Raw genomic sequence first — 23,550 nt, 5'->3', positions numbered from 1 at the left:
AATGCCAGCAAATTTCCCAAATCTACGAAAATTAAACTGAAAAATGTATTTTAACCAATTTTTCATTAAATTAAATCGTATATTTATGAATAAACATGAAAGATGAAAGAAAATCGTCTGAATGATTGAAAAATAAAATTCCTAAATGACTGGAATGTGATCGTGCCCAAACAGGAGACCTACCTGCATGTCTCCCCAGGGTCAAATTAAGCGCTTTATATAGCTACTGAGGTCTGACGCGCATTTCTTGCGCAAAAAACAGGTTTTGCAGGCGTTGAAATGATTTATTTAATTTTTTATTCATATACGATTCGTTTTTCCGACGGTCACTCCGGCGGATGATCTCATTTTGAACAGAGGCTGACAATCTGGCCACCACTTTGGTCGAATGAGCGAAACAATCATGCAAATTTTGGCTGCTAACTTGTGCATCCTGTTTCCGCAGTGACGCTGTTTTGCAAAACGGAAAACTGAGCTTTTATATGGACGGAAATTTGCCTGCCTGCTAGCTTTTGGTGTTGCACATGTGGAACAACTAAATTTTAAACGACAAGAGTAAATATTAGTAATATTTTCAATTCAAAATAAATTACTTCTTGTTCCAATTGGGGATTTTTATTTTCCCTTGAAATATTATTTAAGCTAATCAAAATAATAATTAATTCAATTAACTGACGAAGAGAAATTAATATCTGGTACGGCAAACTGTGCACTATCTACTATTGACTAAAAGGAAATGATCGCACGATTGCCTTTTGATTGTTTTAAAAGTATTTTTAATAATATTATACGACTAAATGCGTTATTGTTTTTTTTACTGAAATACCAAAGCTGTAAACACACACTAAATTAGTTGCGGCGACTCATTTTAAAAGAAGTCAATCGTCACTATTTATAGTTCTTGTTTTCCGAATAGTGTTTCAGTCCATTTGAATTCTTCTACAACGGCGGGCCGTTTTCCAGACAAAGGTGAGCTGCATGTTCGTAAAAATCCTGAGATGTTGAATTTACAATTTGAATTTATAGATGCGTCAGTTGGGCGTCTTGTTTTGGAAGAACAGCATCCTGGTGCGGCGTCGGAAGTGGTTCGTCACTCTGCTGGAATTCGCCCTGCCTCTCCTGCTTTTCACAGTCTACGCCGTCTTATTTGCAAAAATTCGTCCATATTTAGTAAACGATGATACGAACGAGCCCCGTTATTTTGAGCCTATTGTCCCATTAGATTTGGTTAAACCTCTATTTGACAAGGATGTCTTCTACGCACCGAGAAACAATTTCACAGACACTTTGGTCTCCCGAGCAAGACATTATGGAAGATTCCATAGTAAGATTTTGCGCGCCAAATATAATTTATTCTATTTAATGATTGATACACTTTTTTAGGCATGAAAGGGTTTTACACTGAGGAAGAATTGTTGATGTTCAATAAAACGGAACAGACCATTGGCTTGATCTTTGAGGGAGATGCTGCCGCATCTGTGAACGGCCAGGTGCCGAAGAAACTCGACTACAAGATCAGGATTCAAGGACAATTTCAAACTGAGACACTAATTGATATCCGATCGAAATGTCCAAATCGGTATAGTGATAAGGGTAAGATAATGCAAGTTAAGCGTATTTTTACATTCATTAATGTTATCTGAAAAAAACATGCTTTCTAAATGGACTTCATAATATTTTATTTCAGTTGACGGTCCATATTTATCGACTGGCTTCCTTGGAGTCCAAATGGTCACTAACAAAGCATTCATTGAGCTCGCCCAATCCCAAGAAGAGCAGAAACCACCTAAAAACATCCACGACAAGATTCTTCTACAAAAAATGCCTTGCCCGCCAAATTCTTACGACCAAAATCCAAGGTCTATGCTACCCTTTCTTTGCATTTTCAGTTTCTTGATCCTATGTGTCACTGTAACGAAACGAATTGTCGAGGAAAAACAAACTGGAGCTAAGGTTTACACAATTCATTAATTACAAAATATGGGAAATAAATCCAAATTGTCTTAAGGAACTCATGACGCTGATGGGCATGGAAAAGTGGACTTTCTGGGTTGGTTGGTTCATTGACGCTCTGCTCGTCAAAGCCTTGACCATCGCCTTCATCGTTTCTATTTTGAAAACCCCAATTGAAGGACAAGCCAATTTGATCGAGACGAGTCCATCTCTTTTGTTCGTCATGTTTTTCATTTATTGTGCCAGCGCCATTGTCTTCCTCTTCGCCCTCAGCACGTTTTTCTCTGGCCGTAAGTATTTTCTTGCATTCAGGAGACAAGAATGAAGATTTTATATATTCAGCCGTCTTCGCAATGATTGTGAGTCTGTTGGTCTGGATGTCGCCCTTTGCCGTATCTTCTGAACGATTGACAAACTCAGGATTCTTCACCAAGTGTTTCTATATGTTATTTCCTAATATGGGCCTGTACTTCAGCTTTGATTCGGTTGTTCAACTCGAGGAAAACGGTAAATCTCCCAGTATTAATAATCTAACGATTGTAAATTTGATTATAGGTGTTGGTGCCCAGTGGAGCAACTTTTACGCGTCTCAATCAGCACAAGACGTGTCTATTTTACAAGTGTTTATCATGTATCTAATTGACATCGTCCTCTACTCCATCATTACCTGGTACGTCAGCGAAGTGAATCCTGGCGAGTACGGCTACAAACAGCCGTATCTGTTCTTTGCCACAAAGTCGTACTGGTTTGGAGGAACAAATAAATCAGAATTCAGTAAGTAACACAAAATTAACCAAAACAAATTTAACGAAGGTTTTACGTTTAGTCGAAGACCCTGACATCCTGAGTAAAGAGAACTACGAACGGCCCCTGACCAATAACATGGCTGATGAAAGGATTGGAATCTCCGTCAGGAACCTGACAAAATCATATCCTGGCAAACTGGGCGGTCCACCTGTCAAGGCGGTGCGTGGCGTCTCACTGGACATCTACAAGGGCGAAATCACGGCCCTTCTCGGTCACAACGGCGCTGGAAAAACGACCACGATGTCCATTCTGACTGGAATGATTTCTCCTTCCGATGGCTTGGTGCAGGTTCTGGGATTCGATCTGAAAAACAGCCACTCGCTTTTGAGAAAGTCCGTAGGGATGTGTCCGCAGCACAACTTGCTCTTTGGAGAGCTCACAGTTAAACAACACCTCGTCTTCTTCGCCGTGGTAATAACTAAAAGCCAACTATATGTATTTTGGATAGGAATTTAATTTTTAAAAAAGTTGAAAGGAAAATCAATGAAGGACGCAGAGATAGAAGCCAAAGAACTTTTGCGCACTTTTCGTTTGGATTCTAAGATGAACGCATTAGTGTCGGAGCTGTCTGGGGGCATGAAGAGGAAACTGCAGTTGGCCATAGCCCTCGTCGGAGGATCAAAGGTACAACTTTATTCTTTTGGCATGAAGATATATTTCAATCCATAAACTGTAGGTTGTGATATTGGACGAGCCCACTTCCGGCCTTGATCCTGAAGCAAGGCGAGAGATCTGGGACATTCTGCTGGTATTAACTTTACCTTTTAAGACAACCCCTCATAAAAAATATTAACAGCGTTTCAGGGAAAACAAAACCATACTGTTGAGCACGCATTTTATGGAGGAAGCAGACGTGTTGGGTGACACAATAGCGATTATGTCGCATGGAAGGATGGAGTGTTGCGGCTCGACCATGTACTTGAAGAGACTCTTTGGTAACCCACCCTACAAAAACCTTAAATTTTAGCTAAATCGTTTCTTTAAAAGGAACTGGATATCGCCTGAACCTATTGACGACGAATAGCTGCGACCAAAACTCCCTTCAGAACGCAGTCAAAAATGTTCTTCCGGAAGCAATAGTTGAAAAGTCTTCGCAAGACACGACAGACTCGGCAAATAGAGGTCCTATTACATTCACCCTGCCAACGGAAAAGGTGGACCAATTCCCTAGGCTATTCGACGTTCTTGAAACTTTAAAGGACGATCTCGGAATTTCCAGTATTGGAGTCTCTATCACAACCATGAAAGATGTGTTTTTGAAGTGAGTTTATCTTTAAAACTAACTGATTTGGGTTAATTATTTTTTTATTATTCAGGGTTGGAGATTTGTCAGCAATAAAATATGACAACAAGAGTTTGAGTGATTTTGACATTACGGACAGAGGGATGGAAACCCCGTTAATTACCCAGACGATCAAATTAACTGGCATTAGCCTCTTTTTCGAGCAATTCCGAGCCCTCTTAGTGAAAAAAGTTATCTTCTCCAAAAAGAACTGGTTTCTCTTGCTCCTTCAGGTACGTCCTGAGTTTAAGTATTCGTCTTCAAAACTACTGATAGTTGCTTGCAGGTTCTTCTACCTATTTTGTTATCTGTGAGTGTGGTTTTGTTGTCATATCCTGGCGAGACAGAAGTGGTCGAGGACACAAACTCTTCAATGCCGTTAAATCTGGGAGTGTATAATAGTTCAGGTGGAACTTTGCAGGTTCTATACGAAAGTGATTCTTCTAAACATGCAGATGTTTTCGCGAAAACATTTGAAGAAAATTTGCGAGGGGAAGCCAATGCAACTAAAGTATTTCCTTAATTTTTATTAGATTAGATAATTAATTTTTCTGTCAGGTTGATGAGCTTCAAGAAAAATTAATTGAAATTGGAACCAGTAGCCTCAGGGATTACCTATTAAACTACATCGTTGCAGCGAACATCACTTCTGTAAATGAGGCCCTGCAAGTCACCGGCTTCTTCAGCTTTTCCTCTGCTCATTCCGCACCAATTTCTTTGAATTTGATGTCAAACGCTTTACTGAACTATCACCTTCCATCAGAATACCAAATCTCAACCGAAAACCAGCCAATCCCACACAAAACAGAATCAGAGGTAATTTCGAATTTGCTTCAAAATTCATCTTGATTTTTTGTGTTTCAAAAGGCGTCGAAATTGATCTATTATAATACAGTCGCCTTAACATGGCTGGGGATTGCACATCTTGGCTGGATTTTCTCCACCTCTATCAATCTGATTCTGCCTCTTCAGGAAAGGGTTCTCGAATCAAGGCAGTTACAGGTAATGAATTAAAATCTTAGGTGAACTAGATTCAAAACTGTTTCTATATAGATGATGACCGGCTGTCCTGCGTATCTGATTTGGCTGAGTTATTTTGTGATTGACGCGTTGATCACCTCGGTCGTGGCCATTCTCGTCCTTGTTGTGGTATACCTGGTTGACACGTTGCACATTTTTACCTCCGGACCTGCACTGGGTATTTCGGTTTTCTCAAGTTTTGCTCTCAACTATAACCTAAATTTTGCAGGAGTTTTGCTAAGCATTTGGTTGTTGAATGGACTGTGTGGAACGATGTTCGCTTACTTCATCAGCATGGTGTCAAACAGTGTCCCCTCTGCATTCAGCCTCATTACTATTCTATCCATTTTTATTGGCAAGTTTTATTTATTAGTTCTATCTCGCTCGCAAAATGTTATATTACTTTTAATTGTATAGGTACAATCTTCAACTTCGCCACTTACTTTTTGGAATTGATCCCAGGAAAGGAAGAGTACGCAACATCTCTTACCCGCACAGAAAAATATGTTCCAAAGTTAACCCTGGGCTATACCATCTTCACCAAAGATTAACCGCCAGGAATGACTTTTTTATGTCCGAAAGTTAACTAATGTCACGCTTTTTCTTGTTCAAGGTTAACCTTTTTGGTTAATCAGAAAAAATATTCCTGGAATAACCCAGGAATATCCATGGAGAAGAATTATTTTCTGCCTCTTGGATTAACCCTGGGTTATTCTTGGAACAATATTTTGGTTAACCTTTCGATTATTCTTTGAACAACTTTAAGCGTGACATAAGTTATCCCTGGATTATTTTTTTAAGTTAACCCTAGATTGTTCCTAGAGAATAACCCTGGAATATTATTTATTTTATTTTTATTTTTTTGCTTTTATTTAGGATTGTTGATTTAAATAGCAAAAACTTTATTCTTTATTACTTAAAATATAGCATAATTTATTTTTATCCAAACAATTACATACATATTACGAAAAATTATGGAAAAATTACAGTTTCCGCCGGGCTACACAACTCGCCAGTTCCTGCAAGACTCCCATAATACTTTTATGTTGGATTCTCATAAGAACTGGCGAGATGTGACAATGAAGTCCGGCAGAAACTGAAATTTTTCCATGAACAAAATTTTCTAACACGCCGGTATCGTTTATCTTGAGGCCTAACTCAAAACTGAGGATCGCGGCAGCCGTTGGCAAATAAGCGTCCGACGCGTCCTTGTCTAGCCGATCCAGGCAATCCGTCCGAACCGCCGGCTGTCCGATTGTCCTTCACTATCACTTTTGGCGTCTAGCGATGTCCGATGTCCGTTAAAACCGTTAATACACTTTGAACTTAAACTTTGAACGGCCGTTGACGACTCGCTTGCGCTTGACTCTTTCGTTAGACTAGGGAAGAGAGCGAAGCAGGAATTATGGAAGTGGAAGTCGCCTGCTTGTTCTTGCCTGTCTGTCCTGCTGCCCGTCGCCCCCTCCCCCGCTCCATAACACAGGCAGGCAGAAGGCATTCCATGCAAGCGCGTGCATGCTTGTGCAGCCGCCGCTACCGCGCGCAGAATAAAATCGTCCTTTTAACCCTTTTTTGTCCTTCGTCATGACCAGATCTGTATTTAAAGATTTGCCCGTTTGTCGTTATATTTAATTAGGAAAATTTATTTGGCTTTAGTGATAGTAAATAAGTTTATTTAAATGAATTTAAAGCAAAGTTTCAACTTTTGACTCTGGGGCTTCATAAATTTTAGTTAAATAATCAAAAAATTGTTTGGTCGTAATATTTTAATTAAATACAACATCAAAAAATTATAAATAAATATTTGCGAGAGTATTTTTTGCGCGTACAAGTTTGATAAATCTATAAAAACGTGGAATGCGTGTATTTAATTTTTAATAATTAAGAACCGCTCGAAAAATCTGGGGAAGTAGTTAATTATTCTAGTGGGCATCTTGAAGAAATATTCCTGGAATATTCATTTGGTTAATTTTTTAGGTTAACCCTTGAATGATCCAAAAGAATATTTCTGGAACATTTAATAAGATTAATTTTTTGGGTTAACCCTGGAATGATCCACAAGAATATTCCTGGAATATTTATGCATGGTTAATACAATTTTCACCGCCAGGAATATTCTAGGGATATTCCTGATGATTAATTTTTAGGGTGAACTTTAAATAATCTGTGGCTAACCTGGAATAATCGTGGAATAATCTTGGATTAATTTTTCGGATTAATCTTTTCGGATAAAAATCGAATAGCCCAAGATTATTCCGGATATTTTTGGAATATAATTTTCTGTGCGGGTAGAGTAATTTCCGGCCTGATTCTGCCACATTCTGCCCTGATTTCAAGCCTCACTCATTTCTCTGGAACGGCCGCTTACAACTCGATTTGCAAAAATATACCAGAATCAGAGATGGAGTCAATTTGCGATATTAATTCACCCTTTTTCATGTGCTGCGGTGAGTTCTGAATAAAAAAATAAGTTTATTCCTAATTTTAATTCTAAAATTTCAGAGAGCAAATGTGAAATGGTCCACGCGTGCTACCAACCTGCTTCGTACATCTGGGGAGACAAAGATTATAAAGGATTCAATTGGCCTGTTAAAACTGGAGGAATCGGCCAAGAACTTCTCTATTTTTTATTTGGAATAGTCTTTTGGGGCACTATAGTCCTCATTCTCGATTCCGGCGTCCTCAGTCGTATTTTTGAAAAGGTTCTCACCAAGGTCGAACAAATAAGACCAACAGTCGAGGCTGACAGCAATCCAGAAGACGAAGACGTGCGCGAGGAGAGGGAACGAGTGGAAAACAATTTCGAAAGTGAGTCACAAAAAATTAATCTATCAGTATATTGACAGCATTTTTTGTATCTATCTGCTAGGTCCAATTGGAGATTCAGTCCTTGCTGTAAAATCGCTACAAAAACGGTTCGGCTACCCTATTGGGCAGAAAGGTCGCTTCCCAGCGGTGAAAGGCGTGAGTTTCAGGGTGGAGCGTGGCGAGTGTTTCGGCCTGCTCGGCGTCAACGGCGCTGGAAAGTCGACCACGTTCAAAATGCTCACAGGGGCTGTTCCTCCCACCAATGGCAATGCTTTGCTCAGGCAATTCACACTCAAGAGCGACCTACGCAAATTTTTGTCAGGAATCGGCTACTGTCCTCAAACCAACGCACAGCTTGGAGTCCTGACTGGCAGGGAAACTCTGCACTTGTTCGCTCGACTCCGCGGAATGCCCAGGGACCAAATTAAAGAAGGTAATGAATTTAGAGGATGGCACCGCAGGATTAAAATAATTTACCCACCAAATATGCTCAAGTAGCAGCAAGAAACCAGAAAGAGGCGCCTCCTGTTGACAGATCCGAACACTAAGAATTAAAAAATAAAATTTCAGTGGTGAACAAGTGGTTGGTGGCTCTCGGTTTGATGGAGTACGCGAACAGACCGGCTGGGACCTACAGCGGAGGCAACCAGCGCAAATTGAGCGCCGGAATTGCCCTGATTGGCGAGTCTCCAGTCGTGCTCCTCGACGAGCCGACAAGCGGCGTCGATCCGGCTGCCCGGAGACAGCTTTGGCAGGTGCTGGCCTCGTGCCAAAAGGCCGGACAGTCGATTGTCCTCACGTCCCACAGGTAAAAAATAATTTCCAACCAAATCTTGGCTATTAAAAAAAAACGAATATCAATGTCAGCATGGACGAGTGTGAAGCTCTTTGCTCGAGACTTGCCATCATGGTCGCCGGAAAGCTGGTTTGTCTCGGGCCGATCGGCCACCTGAAGAACAAATTCGGACAGGGCTACACCCTGATGGTGAAGGTCCAGATGGCGGTCTCAAATAACGACGACGAGGCAACGTCCCTTGCAGTCACGCAGCTGTCCAATCTGAAGAACGACATCCAGATGAAATTCGCACCGTGCGAATTGATCGACGAGCATATCGTGAGTCACATTTTTTTAATCGAATGATATGCTTCAAACTCTTGATTTTCTAGGGTTTTCTGCACTACCAACTCAAGGGAACCGGAAGGAAGTGGGCTGAAATGTTCAAGGAAATGCAGAGTTTGAAGAGCATGCACACCATCTTGGAGGACTACACTTTGAGTGAGACAACTTTGGAGCAGTTGTTCCTGTCGTTTGCACAGCAGAGAGACCCAGTTAGTTGTTAGGATTTTATCTTTGCAAGAGTAAACTGTAAAATTATCATTAAATATGAAAATAAAACAATATCCCATTTTTTTACGACACTTAAAATGTAGAAAACTGTTTTAAATGTTCAAATCCCAATATAATTTACTAATTAATTGAGAATTAATAATGACACACTTACACTTAATTAATTTCCTCTACTGTTCTTATATAAAGAATTCTTATAAGATTTATAAATAATTAAAAATCATTCGTGTCTTGCCGATTGCTTATTTGCGACTTTTGCAGGCTTTTCATTACCACGCACTGCTCTTCTCTCTTTTCCATTTAATTAACTGGAAGTCTGCGCCTGTGAAAAAGGTCAAAAATTAAAAAGTGCAGGTGAAAAACGTTTTCCTTCCCTTCCGGCCGTTAAGCATTCTCTTTTTAGATGCCGTACTCGCATTCACTCTTTTACTGGGAAATTTGATTCATCTTATTAAGGCGAAGGAGATCAGCAAACCATCTTCTGCCTCAACCCGGCGAAACAGCCACCTCGAAGGCGCGGAAGGTTCTCGCGGATTCGCTCCGATTCCTCACATTATGATAATTAATTATAGAAAATAAATAAAATACGTAAATACCGTAACTACATTCCTTTGAAGACATGCGCCTGCAGCGAGTGGATTTCTGCAACCGGCGCTAATTGATTGCTTAGCGAGCTGCTTACATTCTCTTTCTCAAACGTTAAAATCGAGATCTCTCTCACAATTTTATCCAAAAGCGCTCAGAAAAAGAAAATGCATGCAACCTGCGCCGCAAAGAAGTCGAACCGGTTGCATAGTTTCAAGGTTCTATCAGAATGAACGTGCGGTGTTTTCTATTTTCCTCATTTTATTTCACGCCTCCAACCTAAAATATATAATTCAGGATTAGTTCACACTTTTTGCAGATAAGGAACCCTCCCTTTCTTCTTCCTTACACAAACGTTGGTCGACGTCCCAGCCATTTATTCAAAGTAAAAATTAAACGCTTCCCTATCTTTCCATGTGAAAATATCGCCAAAAACATGAATTTCGGCCCGAAAGCCAGCCAGTCGACGCGTGGGGTGGTGCGGAATAGTGTTTCCAGCTGTCAAAATCTCGATCCGGTCCCCAGGAAGTTTCAGAAAAATATAAAACAAAAGTTGGCTTTCTTGGAGGGTTGCGAGTGGCGGAGGCGGCTGGAAGCGGCAATGGTGCCAAACTTTTTTGACAACTTTTTCTAATTTTCGCGATTTTTTTTCAGGACCACACATTGATGCAGCGATATTTTGCTTAATTTCTAACTCTTTGGACCCACGAAATGATCCACCGTTTTATCCTGATGGGGATTTATCCGGCCACGTGGGGAAACCTGAGCCAAAAGGACGGGCTGATTTTTTTTAAATGTAAAAAACAAAAATATATTTAAAAAAATAGTGCCAAAAATGCGAAAGCTGCGAGGATGACATCAAACCGCAACTAAACAATTTTTCTGTCAGTAATAATGTACGCCAACAAGCACTCTCTTTTGGTTTCCGGTATAACAACTATATGACGGCCTGGGAAGCCCTGCATGGCTGACGGGGACGGTTCTTCGGCGACGGATGTCAGCAGCACAGCGAATATTTTCGTATTATTAAAATAAAATCATGCTCAGCTTGATATTGTAAGAATCGCAGGCTTGAGTCCTGAAGACATGTCAAAAAAGTAGACAATGTTCCAATTTTTGAAAGATGTCAACAATTTATCAAAAAGAATTCACTCAGGCTAGTATAATGTTAAAACTGCAAAACAATTAATTTAAATTCCTGCATATTGTAATAATATTGCGGTGAAAATGAACCATCACATTTTCCGCGGTTTCAAATATGAAGAATTGTAGAGCAAAAATGATACAATTTTATTGTCACTTTCAAAGAGGAAACAGGATGGGACGTCACTGAGAGTGACTCGTATCGGTACGGTCGCTCTGTCGATGTCGAACAATAAAACACTTTATAACAGTCAGATCGGAAAATTCCTTCAATGCAGATAGAAGCAAAATGAATTTCTGTTTCTCGACATTGCTTGTGATTGTTGCTCTTCAGACAATAGGCCACGCTAAAAATCAGGCAAGTGTACATTCTTAATTAAAATAATGGTGTCAAGTTTATATTATTAATTACTCACAGGGAAAGAAAATTAAATCCTTCAAAATCATATTTCACAACCCGAATTTCGGTAAGTTTTTTTTAGTGTGAAGAACAAAGAATATAATTTCATTTAGGTCCTTTAACAATCCCCAAAATCCGTCTGGCAAAAAAATTTCGGAGAAATCAAATCATCACGTGTTGCGGGTTTAAAAAGTGTCTGCCAGCCAGAAATGTGACGGTGAAAAAGACCTCGTTGGCAACGGAAACCATAGCTAGTGGAGCATCAGCACCGACGCTTTCCGTCACTATAGCGAGTAAAATATCAAATTGAAAATGAAAAGCAGTGCTCTCAGCGGCTGAAAAATCAGGTCAGCAGGATTCCAGTCCTGGTAGCCACCTTGATGTGTCAGCTGTTCCAACTACTGAGGCCATAACTGACGTCACGGTGCAAGATGGCGCCGAATCGCCGATTTCTTCGACCTTTGCTGCCTTTTCATCCACGCAGCTTGTCCGTAAGACAACTGCAATCGACGTGGTTTCATCAAAAGTTGTAACTTCTTCAACAACATCTACAATAACCACGCCCACGACTGCAACAACATCAACCACAGTTCGTTTATCAATTTTTATTTAAACCCTATAGAAATTACTAGAGGAAAATTACAGCCAATCCCGTGCAGTTTATCTTGTGCGGACTACAACAGTTTTCTTGCGGTATGTTTTATTGTGCCATCAATCGACTCCTTGAGGATCCGAAAATGTAAAAAACGTATTTTGGTCTAAACCTAGCATCGCGTTGGCAGCGACACTGCAGCGCTAGACAGAGCAATTAAAATGCGACAAGGCTGTCTGTTGTGGCGGGGCCATTATTGCTACTATGCGATGTATTAAAGAGCCAATCAGAGCACCACACATCTCTGATCGCGTCACTGCAGTTAATTTTGCTTGTTTCAGACCAAAAAGTATTACTTTTCCGAGAGGAGTCATTCGAGCCTCCAGAATCCAGAATTCAAATTCCAAACTTAATTATGGTATATATTTTTAATTTAGAGTAATCCAACCTCCGGATCACAAGAGAGTAGGTGTTTTCTGCGAAATCAGTACGAAGGAAATTAATTAAAATTCATTCAACTCAGCCAAAGGCACAAAGAAGACATCAAATTGTGGCATGGAGTATTTTGTTTCTAGCTCTACAGTAAGATTTTATTATTTAAATTCTAACAAAATAATTAAAACATAAAATCAGGCATCGCGAAACGAGGCAGCAATGCGATGCAAGGAGCTAAACATGACCCTTTTGACCGTGACCTCTCTCGAGGGGTTGGAATGCCTGAACAGTTTTGAAGGTTTTAAACTACACGTTTTATTGAATCAATATTAATAATCTTAACTAAGCCAACACTTTCTGGACGAGCGGCTCGAACGAGGGTGGGCAATGCCATTTGGAAAAAAAGTACGTTTGGTGCTCGACGGGCTTCAATTTTTCAACAGACCTGATCGAATCGGAAAAAATGTGGTTGCCCACCAACGACGCCAGTCCTTCTTTGACAGAACGTTGTTTGGCAGTTTCCATATCCAAAAATTCGTCGAATCAGGGCCTGGTGCGCAGAAATTGCGACGAATCCCTGCCCTTCATCTGCCAGTATTCCGTCGACTGCCCACAGCTCTGCAACCGAAACGTACAGTCTACAAAACATACTTATTCATTAAGTTAAGTCTATATCCCATTTCAGGACTCCTTATTCGACTCCTCAGGAAATTTGAAAGGTATACCAAGGAAACTGAAAGAATGATCAAAAGTTAAATCTTTACAAAATGAAGATAAAAAATGCTATGGAATTTGGCTTGACATCGGCAACTACACCTATCTCTTGGGCAACAAGCCAGTTTGTATCCGAGACTCGCATGGCTCCTAAGTCTAATTTTTGGCTTGATAGATGGCGTGGTTGGACAGTTACCTCAAGTGTTGCGCTTTGGGAATGGAGGCGCTCAATATCGATAGCGCAGCTGAGCAATTGGGCCTTACCTCCCTGGCTGGGGCAAATAAAGGTTGTCCGGTCATGAATTAAAACAGTCTAAAGGGACATTTTGAAATTTCAGGCAACTGGACTGCGAATTTCAACTACTGGACCAGCGGCACGTGGAATGGTGCGCCAGTAAAGCAGTGGGCGTGGTGCAAGCCAAATGGACCGACTGTTTTCGCAAAGGGTCTTGTTTGGGAACCCTCCCAGCCGGACAATAAAGGAGGCAACGAGAGCTGCGTGCATTTCCGCTTTACTTTGAATTCCACTGGCACCATCTTGACGGACCGCAATTGCACCAATAAATACATATTCGCGTGCAAGGTATAGTAGCTTTTAAAATTTATTTACACCCCAAATACTATGAGTTTAAATTTCAGAGTGCATTGAAAACCACCCCAAAACCTTGCGTTGCTTCCTGCCCAATAAATAGCTGCGAAAGAAATGTAAAATCTCCATTTTAAGATGAAATGTGGCATTAATTTAAATTCTATAGTCCTCCCTCTTTGACACCGTATCTTCCACTACAGCGTTACGGAGTATAATTCGGTTCTATATTAGTTAAATTTAATTTAGCAATTTTGTGCTATTCTCCAGACTTTTTTTCTTATGGGAACTGGTATGATGGATGTGGCCGAAACTTTCTGACTTACGACATCTCAAAATTAGTGAGACCGACCTCAAACAGTTTAAAATTATATTTTAAAAAAAAAATGGCGGTGATTATAGTCAAACTGGACAGTCGCCCGTAACAGTTGCTGTGAGATTGGCCTGACTCTGGCCTCAATGGAATCAGCGGGGAAGTCGAGTTGCTTTTCCAGAATTGTCACAAGTAAGAATAAAATACCTGAATGAAATATACACAAAACAACTCAAGAATTCGCTCCGGCAATCTATGGTGACTACTGGCTATCCGGCACTGATCTGGGATGCGACTCGAACTTCCGCTGGTGCACCCTGAGCCGGGACTTCGTCCACCCTGAGCTTACTTGGAAGGAGGGACACCCGAAACCCGGCCTGGATTGCGTTTATCTCGAAGTGAGGAGTGGATCCATGTTGCTGGCCACCGATGACTGTGGCGAAAACAAGAATTTTCTCTGCGAAGTGAGAAAGAAGGCTACCTTTAAAAGGGCAATGCAAACCGAATGTGCAGAAACCTGGGACATCACCGTTGGTAAGGCTCGAAAATCATTCTGTTGAGAAAGACTAATCGGAAGAGAAAATTTAATGCAGACCAAATCGATATGCTTATGAACGTGAGCGCATATCTCACGGCCACTATATCGCTAAATTTGAAGGTTGGTTTGGATTTTATAATCTTTATATTTGAAAAATAAAAATAATACCTATTTTCAGTGCTTCTTGAAATGCGTTGGAGTTGAAATTGGAATGGTAATTAAACACAATTTAAAGATAAAAGTCGGATTAAATCTTTCTCGTGTTTTTAAATAGTCTCCTCCTCTCTAATTTAAATTGACATTTAACAGATTCAAAATAATTGTTATTTTTAAGTTTGGCGTTGGGGGATTGGACGCCATAGCAACGCTGCGACAAATAGAGCTCGTGTCCCAGGAGGATCCCGTGAAATTGGAGACGGGATTTGTGGCTTATGATCAATGCAGTGGCATCAGTTTGTGTTTTTTTTTTAATAAATATTCAACAGAAATAATTTATTAAATCAGGTTCTGACGACGAGTGTGGAATTGCTGACGAAACTTTCAAGTGCGGCCAGGAAAAAGCACCTGATTTGGTTTCAAAAATCATCGCGAACAACTTCGATAACAATACAATGGTCTGATTTAAAAATCTTTTGCTCGAAATATGTATTTTTTGTCTTTTTAAAGCTTTATCCACCAACTCCTTGTGTTCCGGTGCACCGAGCTTGTTGGATTTCGAATTCTACTCCTTGCGTAAAAAATGTAAATTTAGTTTATTAGTTTATCAGGACACATATATTGAGATTTTCTATTAAATATATAGCAAACCTTAATCGACTTATTGAATGAAACTGGGACATGTAATTAAAAAACCCTCTGAATCCACATTTCCGTATGTTCTAATCGATTCAAGAGTGGATCGAATTAGGAATCGCTTGGAACACACGAAAATGTGGTTTCAAAGGTTGGATTGGAAAAATTGTATTTTACAAATCAATATTATAGACAAATCTGGAACCTTTAAGAAAGTTGGAAACCGGACATTTTATTCCACCGAAGATTCGACTGCTCCAGTAAATAGTCACTATGCAAGAAAATGAAAATTTACACTCTTGCAATTTTAGACTCCGTATGAAGCCTACACTCGTTGCTGCGAACTCGGAATGCATGTCATCGAACCGCAGTCACTTGCTGAATCTAAATTTATTTTATCTTCAGTCACTGGTATGTTTTTTCCTTAAAAATGTAGATAAGGAATCTAAATTCGTATATTTTTTGCAGGTGTGAGATACCATATGATGGTGGGCGAGACAGAATTCATCAACCAGACGCACGAAGTTTGGTGTCGTAGCCGCACCGTTTTGGCAAATGACATGTTCGATCCGCAAACAAGATACCAATGCAAACCGTCGCTCCTCAGATTGGATGTACATCAGGCTACTTTTTTGGTCGATTCTCTGTTTGTAATTGATAACAAGACCAATGCTAGGACAGAAGTCACTGGAGAAGTGTACCCTGCTGTCGCTTCTAAAGTGGTTTCGGATGTAGAGCGCATTGTCTGCGAGAAACTTTAGCAAAAATGGAATGTTAACTATCCAGTTTGTTCTTGAAATGTTTTCTTTCTGGGTGACCACAATTTTGAGTTTTCTTTTTGTGAATTTGCACATTTCAAATTCAATCATAGTGTGCGCATTTTAAGCAAATAAATTGTTTTAGTAACATAGATTCTTTAATTATACAAGGTTGATTTAAAAAAACAGGTTTGTTTAATACTGGATCTTTTACATTCTATTTTCAACTTAAATTATAACGCTACAGCAGCAATTTTGTGTGTATTTTCCCTCAAAAACATTGACACTTTTGTGAACACTAGAAATGGAGTGTATACGAATTGAATATGACTTTTCTTCTGAATTAATACTTTACAAGAAAAGAAATTAGGCTGTGAAATATTGTTTCTATCTCACCACTCTGCTAAATTCGTGAAGTAAAGTCTGCGGGGACGTCTCCCACAATTCTTTCCCATTGTTAACGTGTGGAAATAAAACTCTCAAGTTATTCGTGTGTCATATTTCTTTGCCCGACGGAAAACACATTTCTGAGAGTATTAGAGTAAAATTTTACGAACTATAAAACATCCATACAAAATAAAATTTTTAAGAACTTTAGATTTTGGGATCTTGTTTAGTCACCCAGTGATTATTATTAAGCAATGAAGAATATTGCTAAGCAATTTCGATAGCAATCCTGTGTGTATTGGGTACACTAATGCCTGTTTTGTTGATATCTCTTATTTTTACTTATATTATTCTTTTCGAGTTTTAGACATAAGATACCTTCCTTCGTTTGTATTCTTCGGAGCCGGAATTTTCTTCGGGCGGCGCGTAATTTTGTTTGGACGATGGTCCAGCCACTCTTTTCTGTCCTCATTATTCTTCCTCTTCTTGGTCTGAATTTTCTGTGCTGCAGAATTGAAAACATGGTAAATAAAACATATTTATAAAATTTAATGTCCAATGAGACGGACCTGCCCGACGTCTACGATTTCTTTTTACTTTTAGTTCTTCTTTCATCTTCGCAAGGGTTTTCAACATCGCATCGATTTTCTCGCTTAAATTTTTCAATCGAACTCGATCCGGCAGAGTCGAATTGATCTGCCCGAAGTAATATGGGGAATTTGGTACTCTCTGGCGTTCTTGATTAGAGTCAGTAGAATCAACTGAAACAATATTAATGGTTAAAATATATCAAATTTGAGCACTCACGCCATGATTCCCGATCACTTTCTTCCATCGCGTTCGTAAAATCTTCCTTGCTCCTGCATTTAAATTTTAATCCAATCAATTACCCACTTTGAACGAAAATTTTTAATTAATTTCCCGAAATACAGCACCTCTGTTGATGGCAACGCGGTCGAGGAGAAATAAGTGATTACGATTATACTACGCATTTGGAAATGAGGCGCATTAAAAATAATTAAATCTAAATGTTTTCAATTAACTTTTCGTTTTTAGTCATTCTTCAAAATTTGGACTAGTTTTGAAATATATTTCCTAATAATGTTTTGAAACTATAACAATAATATTTGTACCGGAACTGTCTATACTTGAAAACATATAAAAACGACGGCGTTTTCTATAACACAATATTAACGAGAATATTCCTTTTCCCAGGTGTTCGGAATAAAGGTCGGCCAGGTCCCGCCGTTTGTCCATGAATATAGGTTGTGTGGAATGTGGGATTTATATTCTTTTTGTTTTTAAGTAGATTATCCAGAGTCGTTTTATTGGCAGACAAGCCATTTCGCAGTCATTCATCTCCCTATGTCCACTGAATTTTAGTACAGCTATTATACAATTAGAAAACAAGATCTTCGCAGTTTTGAAATTGTTTCGTTACTCCTGGCACCGCAGAATTATTAAATAGGAGTGAGTTTCCGGCCAAGCACACACATGGTGAGGGAAAACAGGAAAAATATGTGCGTCAGTGCAGCAAAACAGCGTCCAGTTGGAAATTTCGCTCCGTTCGCGATGAACGTGTGGCGTTGGAGCTTGTTTGTATTGATGCTGATGACGATCGGACTGGCCAAGAAAAAAGTAGGTCACAATTTAAATTTAAAATATTTGCGGTTTTGGCGAAACGATCAATTTCATATTTTAATTACGTCTTATTTCCATTCAGAAAAAAATAAATTCCATGAGAGTCCGTGTACTTGGGCAAAGAGCTGGTATTTAAAAACAAATAATAAACAGTTATTAAATAAAATAATTTAAAAAGCAGGCCACCCAATTAAAATTATCATGCCGAAGAAGAAAGCCTCTCGTAGACGAGCCATAGTCAAGTGCTGCGGCTTCAAGAGATGTCAGGCAAAGTTTAATTCGAGCAAAAGAACCTTCATGACCAACAATGTATAATATTGTCCCTCTCGAATTTTTATAAAATATTTGCCGTTGGATAGGAGGACCACGCATTGCAAACCACGATTTTCGATATGGACGGAAGCAGGGCCGATGCTGGCGATGCGACCACTGGAACGGATGCAACCGCCGACGAGAGTAGCTAACATTCTAATTTCCATGAAAATATAGTGCGTTATTTACTGTCGAAATACAGCTACCATCGGGGCCGGCGTGGAGAGTTCGGAAGTGGTTACCGAAACTACCGTAGAGGTCGCCAGCACCGACTTATCAACCTTATTGTTAGACGAAACGACAACTTCTCTTACAACAGTCATTTTACAAATGATTTTAATTATTTAATAATAAAATTCATTTGCCAGGAAATTCCTTGTCTAAGTGACAAAATGTCGTGCGCAGAATTTAAGACGTATCTAACGGTATTTATTTATTTCTTAAGATTTGAAAGAAAGGCAATTCGAGTTCTATTTTGTTGCAAAGATTGGTTCAACATCAAAACCATCTGACAGTAAGTATTTAAAATATGCAATAAACAAGATCTGCACATTTTTCTAAGTGAGTGGCTCCCTGCAAATGGGAATATCTTGCAAGAGAAAATATTACGTATCAGACGACACTGTGAGTAATTTGATCGACGTTGTATACAAAATTGAACTACAAAAAATTATAGGAGTCGAGAAATGAGGCTGGATTGCGATGCAAGCAATTAAACATGACGCTGCTAACCATCAGTTCCCTCGAAGAACTTGATTGTCTTTCCAGTTTAGATAAAGGTTTCAAAAAATTGAGAAAGATGCAATCCTATTAAAATTGCTAAAACTGAACCAGGGCTTGCTAATTATTGGACAAGCGGAATGATTGTGGATCCAAACTGCAAACCGAAAAAGCTGGTTGAATGGTGCTCAACAGGCTTCAACGCATCCCCTGCTCTCATTTCTTCCGAAAGATTCGTAGCTATACCCGATCCATTCTCATCTGGGGTTGCTTTCGCCTACCATGGTCCACCTCCCAAGTTGACGCCTTGTTTGGCCGTCCTCGTGCCATTATCAAGCTCAACTCCATATTTGGTGCTGTCAATATGCAGCAATCATAAACGCTACGTCTGCCAGAGCACTGTTGATTGTCCAAAGCAGTGCATCAAAAATGTAAGAATTACTACTTATTTCTCTTTTACATTAGCAAAATCCAGTCATTAATCTGTTTTTGCATTTCATTTTAACAGGATTATTTTTTTGACTCCAACGGAAATTTGAAAAGTAAGAAGCGAATGTAGTAAAACTTTCAGTAATTCAGCCCGAAAAATAAATAGACAGTACGTCGTACGGCACGTGGTTCAACATAGGCAACTACACGTATCTCTTGGGAAACAAACTGGTTTTTAACAAATTTATTTGAAAAATTGCCGGCTATAATCCCCATCACAGATGACTTGGGAGTCAAGCTATCATCAGTGCTGTGCTTTGGGAATGGAAGCGCTCAATATTGAAAACGCTGAAGAGCAAGTAGCCCTGACCAGCCTGACTCTTGGCAAAAATTCAAGTTTTTCTTCGCTGAAAATCAAATTAAAATTGCTAATAAAGGTGGCTGGAAGGCAAATTTCAATTACTGGACTTCCGGTACGTGGAAGGGGGCTCCTGAGGGAGAATGGTCGTGGTGTAAACCCTCGGGGCCCGTAATGATTTCTCAGAGTCTCACCTGGGAAAAAGGCCAGCCTGACAATCAAGGCAAGATCGAGAGTTGCGTCCACTTTCGCTTTGTTTTTAACTCGACCGGAACCATCTTGACCGATCGGAACTGCGCCCATAAATACCTTTATGCATGCAAGGTGTGATTCTTTTGCTATTTTAATTGCGTTCTTTACAATAACAATTTCAGGTGCATAAAATATACACGACACCTAGGCCGTGTATTGCTGCGTGCCCTGATGGAACTTGCAAGCGAAATGTAACAACAAAAATTGTATAAAAGAAAACTTTAAACATAAAAATTTAAAGGCCAATCTGTTCGACTCACAAAATACTCTTCTCGGTAAGCTTCAGAGAAAAATCGTTTTTAAAATAAATAACCAACATTTATTTAAGATTACTTCTCATACGGCAATTGGTTTTCTGGATGCGGCCGCAATTTTCTATTCTACACAACTAAATCAGTAAAACCCGAATTACATCCCAGAACTTAAAATTAATTTGCAAATCTGCAGTTGGACTGGAAAAGCGCCTGGTTCAGTTGTTGCGAAATTGGCTTGACCTTGGCCTCGATCGAGTCCCAGGGAAAATCGAGCTGTTTCAACAAATTCGTCTCTGGTAAACGACAATATATGATGAAAATTCTCAACGATTTGCTAAAACAGTTTTGAAGCATACCCTAGTGAAACCCTGGGTGACTTCTGGCTGTCAGGAAATGACATAGGATGCCCTTCAAACTATTGGTGGTGCTCCGTGAACCGAGCTTTCGTCGATTCGGAAATCAAGTGGAAGCCTGGACACCCGCAACCAGGTCTCAACTGCGTTTACCTCGAAGCAAGGTTCGATTCCGTTTTACTCGCCACCGCTGACTGTGGCGAGAGAAAACAATTCCTTTGCGACGTGAGGAAGAACGCCACCTTCCAAAGGGCAATGCAAACCGAATGCGCCGAAACTTGGAACGTCACCACCGGTATTATGAGGGTTTTTTTAAATTTTTTTTAATTGTTTACCCTTTTTATCAGCTGAGATTGACCTGCTACTGAACACCAGCGCTTTTCTTGCGGCTAATATTTCGATTAATCTGATGGTTCTCAATCTCAAATAAATTAAAATTAAACAAAACTATATTTATTTATTTTTTAGTGTTTCTTGAAATGTGTCGGTTTTGAAGCTGGATTGGTGAATTATTATTATTTTATAAGCAAATATTTTTATGTTTATTGGTATATTTTTAGTTTGACCTAGGAGCCCTGGTGGAAAAAGCGATAATTCGGCAAATGGAACTAGTCACGCAAGAGGAGCCGGAACAAATGCAGAAGGGATTTATGGCCCTTGAAGAGTGCAGAGGAAAAAGTTAGAGATTATAAAACGATTGGATGAAAACTTTAATTTTGATTCAAAACAGAATTCGATGACGAGTGCGTGACTGCTTATGAAATTTTCAAGTGCGCACGGGAGAAGGCTCCGGATTTGGTTTCGAAAATCATCTCAAACAGTTTCGACAATGGCACTGTTGTGAGTCTCCTATTTAATTCGCGATGACGGGATGAATTATCTTTTTAATTGTATCCATAGTATACTCCTCCTGTGCCTTGCGTTCCAATGCGCAGAACCTGTCAGCTTCAAAATCAGATTCCATGTGAAATCAACGTATTTCTTATTATCTAAAAAATGAAATTTAAACATTTATATCATGATTTTGCAGCAAACCATTATTGACGAGCTTAAAGCAAACAATGGATCCGGTGAGAGAAACATAGTATTTTTATTATACCCATTTTAAAATAGACAAATACGGCTACATGATCACGTACCAAGGAAAGCCATACTACATAAGCTACAAGAATTACAGCACAGCACTAGTAAGAATACTTTTAATTCCACTCTTCGCCGATTTTATTTAAGGAAACTTAACAGAACCCGGTGATGGCTTACAAAAGATGTTGTGCACGAGGAATGCGACTCGTGGAGCCAAAAACCCTTGAAGACATTGCTTGGTTTGCATCCAGGCACGACCGTAGGTCATGGTTTAAAGACCTGAATGCGAAATTATTTCATCGTTTAATTGTTTATCAGCACCAAACAACAACATGATCGTGGGCGAGACGGTGGCGATCAACCAGACGCACGAGGTTTGGTGCCGCAGCCGCAAATTTTTGCCAAGCGACTTGATCGACCCGGATTTTAAACATCAGTGCACCCCGTCATTTGTTTTCATATCAAGTCTTCGTCCGAAATTTTCTACCATGGTCGATCCCCTGAGACAGGACTATTATGCCGCATTTTATCTTTCAAAGGAGGCAACTGTCGTGAATACAGGAATACATTTCTTTTCTTGCGAAGCTCCTTGAGAAAAATAAATGCGGAAGTTTTGTGATTTTACCTATGATTTTCAATAAAATAGATTTTGTGTGACTTAGTTTTATATGTTCAAATTATTCTGAAACCCATTCTTCTCAATCTACACAAACCAAATGGAGGTTATTGTGCAGCAGAATCGTGCAACAAAAATTTTAGTTTTATTGATGTGCACCAATATAAATAAAATCATTCCAGGCTGCAAAAATGCTCAATTTTAGGATGCAGGTATTTTTACCCTTCATGGGAGGAAAGGCGCGAGCACGAACTCAAAAATCATCGAGAAAGGAAGAAATTTCGCTGTGAACATTGTCATTACTCCACAGAGAACAAACACCGTTTAATAAGCCACATCCAAAAGCATTTTCGTCCACCGATCTGTTCAGTTCGAAAAACACATGCATGTCCGCATTGCGAATTCTTCTCAGTGAATAAATGTCTGGTGACAAAACACATGAATATCTCGAAACACAGAAATGAGGAGAGGGGCGTTCCAACTCGAGAGAAATTCTGCTGCTCGAAATGTACGTTTTCTTCATTTGAAATACCAGATGTCGTGAATCACATTGAAACACAGCATCCTCTTGAGTACATCGACGATGATAATTAGGATAATTAGGAATGACATTGGATTTTCAAGGAGCGCTGAGCTTGTCAGCGAAAGTATCTTTATCAAGGCATTTTTTACCATATATAAAGAAATAAAAAATACATATATTAATATCAAAAATAAAATATAAAGCATTGAATTCAAATCTTGCGACTATTTCTCAATGTTAACATACTTATCGACATAATATACTCTATTTGAAAGTGTCCAAAATTTGTTTAGCCCTGAAATTATTAAGATTATATATGTTTGTCATCCTTCATTTTAGCTGAAGGGAAGAACCAGAAAGATGAATTTAATTTCGATGCTGCTTCTAACTGCACCTACTTTGAATTATCTGTTCGCGAAAATATCCTCAAATTTGTATAGTGGCCATATACTGTATGTTCACGCCAAAAATGAAAAATGAAAACGTATAAATTTAATTGAAACTATTTTTTCCTTAACGAGAAGAATCAAAGCCAAACTTTGAAGAAA

At 39.4% G+C, this 23,550-nt stretch overlaps 2 protein-coding genes across 2 annotated transcripts; both read left to right on the top strand.

Moving 5' to 3' along the window:
- The first annotated feature begins 1,385 nt into the window (after positions 1 to 1,385).
- On the top strand, positions 1,386 to 9,211 carry LOC135943535 (phospholipid-transporting ATPase ABCA3-like). The gene is made up of 19 exons (XM_065490108.1): positions 1,386 to 1,593; positions 1,688 to 1,953; positions 2,009 to 2,243; positions 2,296 to 2,460; positions 2,509 to 2,722; positions 2,754 to 3,171; positions 3,229 to 3,384; positions 3,437 to 3,508; positions 3,557 to 3,695; positions 3,748 to 4,021; positions 4,077 to 4,275; positions 4,601 to 4,858; positions 5,015 to 5,044; positions 5,096 to 5,240; positions 7,565 to 7,870; positions 7,932 to 8,303; positions 8,441 to 8,678; positions 8,738 to 8,984; positions 9,038 to 9,211. Exons 1-19 carry the CDS (start codon positions 1,386 to 1,388, stop codon positions 9,209 to 9,211), a joined length of 4,116 nt encoding a protein of 1,371 aa, XP_065346180.1.
- A 3,625-nt stretch (positions 9,212 to 12,836) lies between these two features.
- Positions 12,837 to 16,572, top strand: LOC135943525 (uncharacterized). Its single transcript, XM_065490097.1, has 17 exons — positions 12,837 to 13,004; positions 13,059 to 13,092; positions 13,147 to 13,211; positions 13,263 to 13,374; positions 13,426 to 13,670; positions 13,727 to 13,792; positions 14,076 to 14,181; positions 14,224 to 14,520; positions 14,580 to 14,644; positions 14,703 to 14,738; positions 14,859 to 14,976; positions 15,029 to 15,138; positions 15,191 to 15,265; positions 15,327 to 15,363; positions 15,509 to 15,576; positions 15,628 to 15,727; positions 15,785 to 16,572. The coding sequence occupies exons 1-17, from the start codon at positions 12,837 to 12,839 to the stop codon at positions 16,075 to 16,077; spliced, it is 1,995 nt and encodes a 664-aa protein (XP_065346169.1). The 3' UTR covers positions 16,078 to 16,572.
- Positions 16,573 to 23,550: the final 6,978 nt, after the last annotated feature.

Source organism: Cloeon dipterum, chromosome 1, assembly GCF_949628265.1.
Source record: "Cloeon dipterum chromosome 1, ieCloDipt1.1, whole genome shotgun sequence".
NCBI lineage: Eukaryota > Metazoa > Arthropoda > Insecta > Ephemeroptera > Baetidae > Cloeon > Cloeon dipterum.
This window is presented reverse-complemented; position numbering and strand designations above follow the sequence as displayed.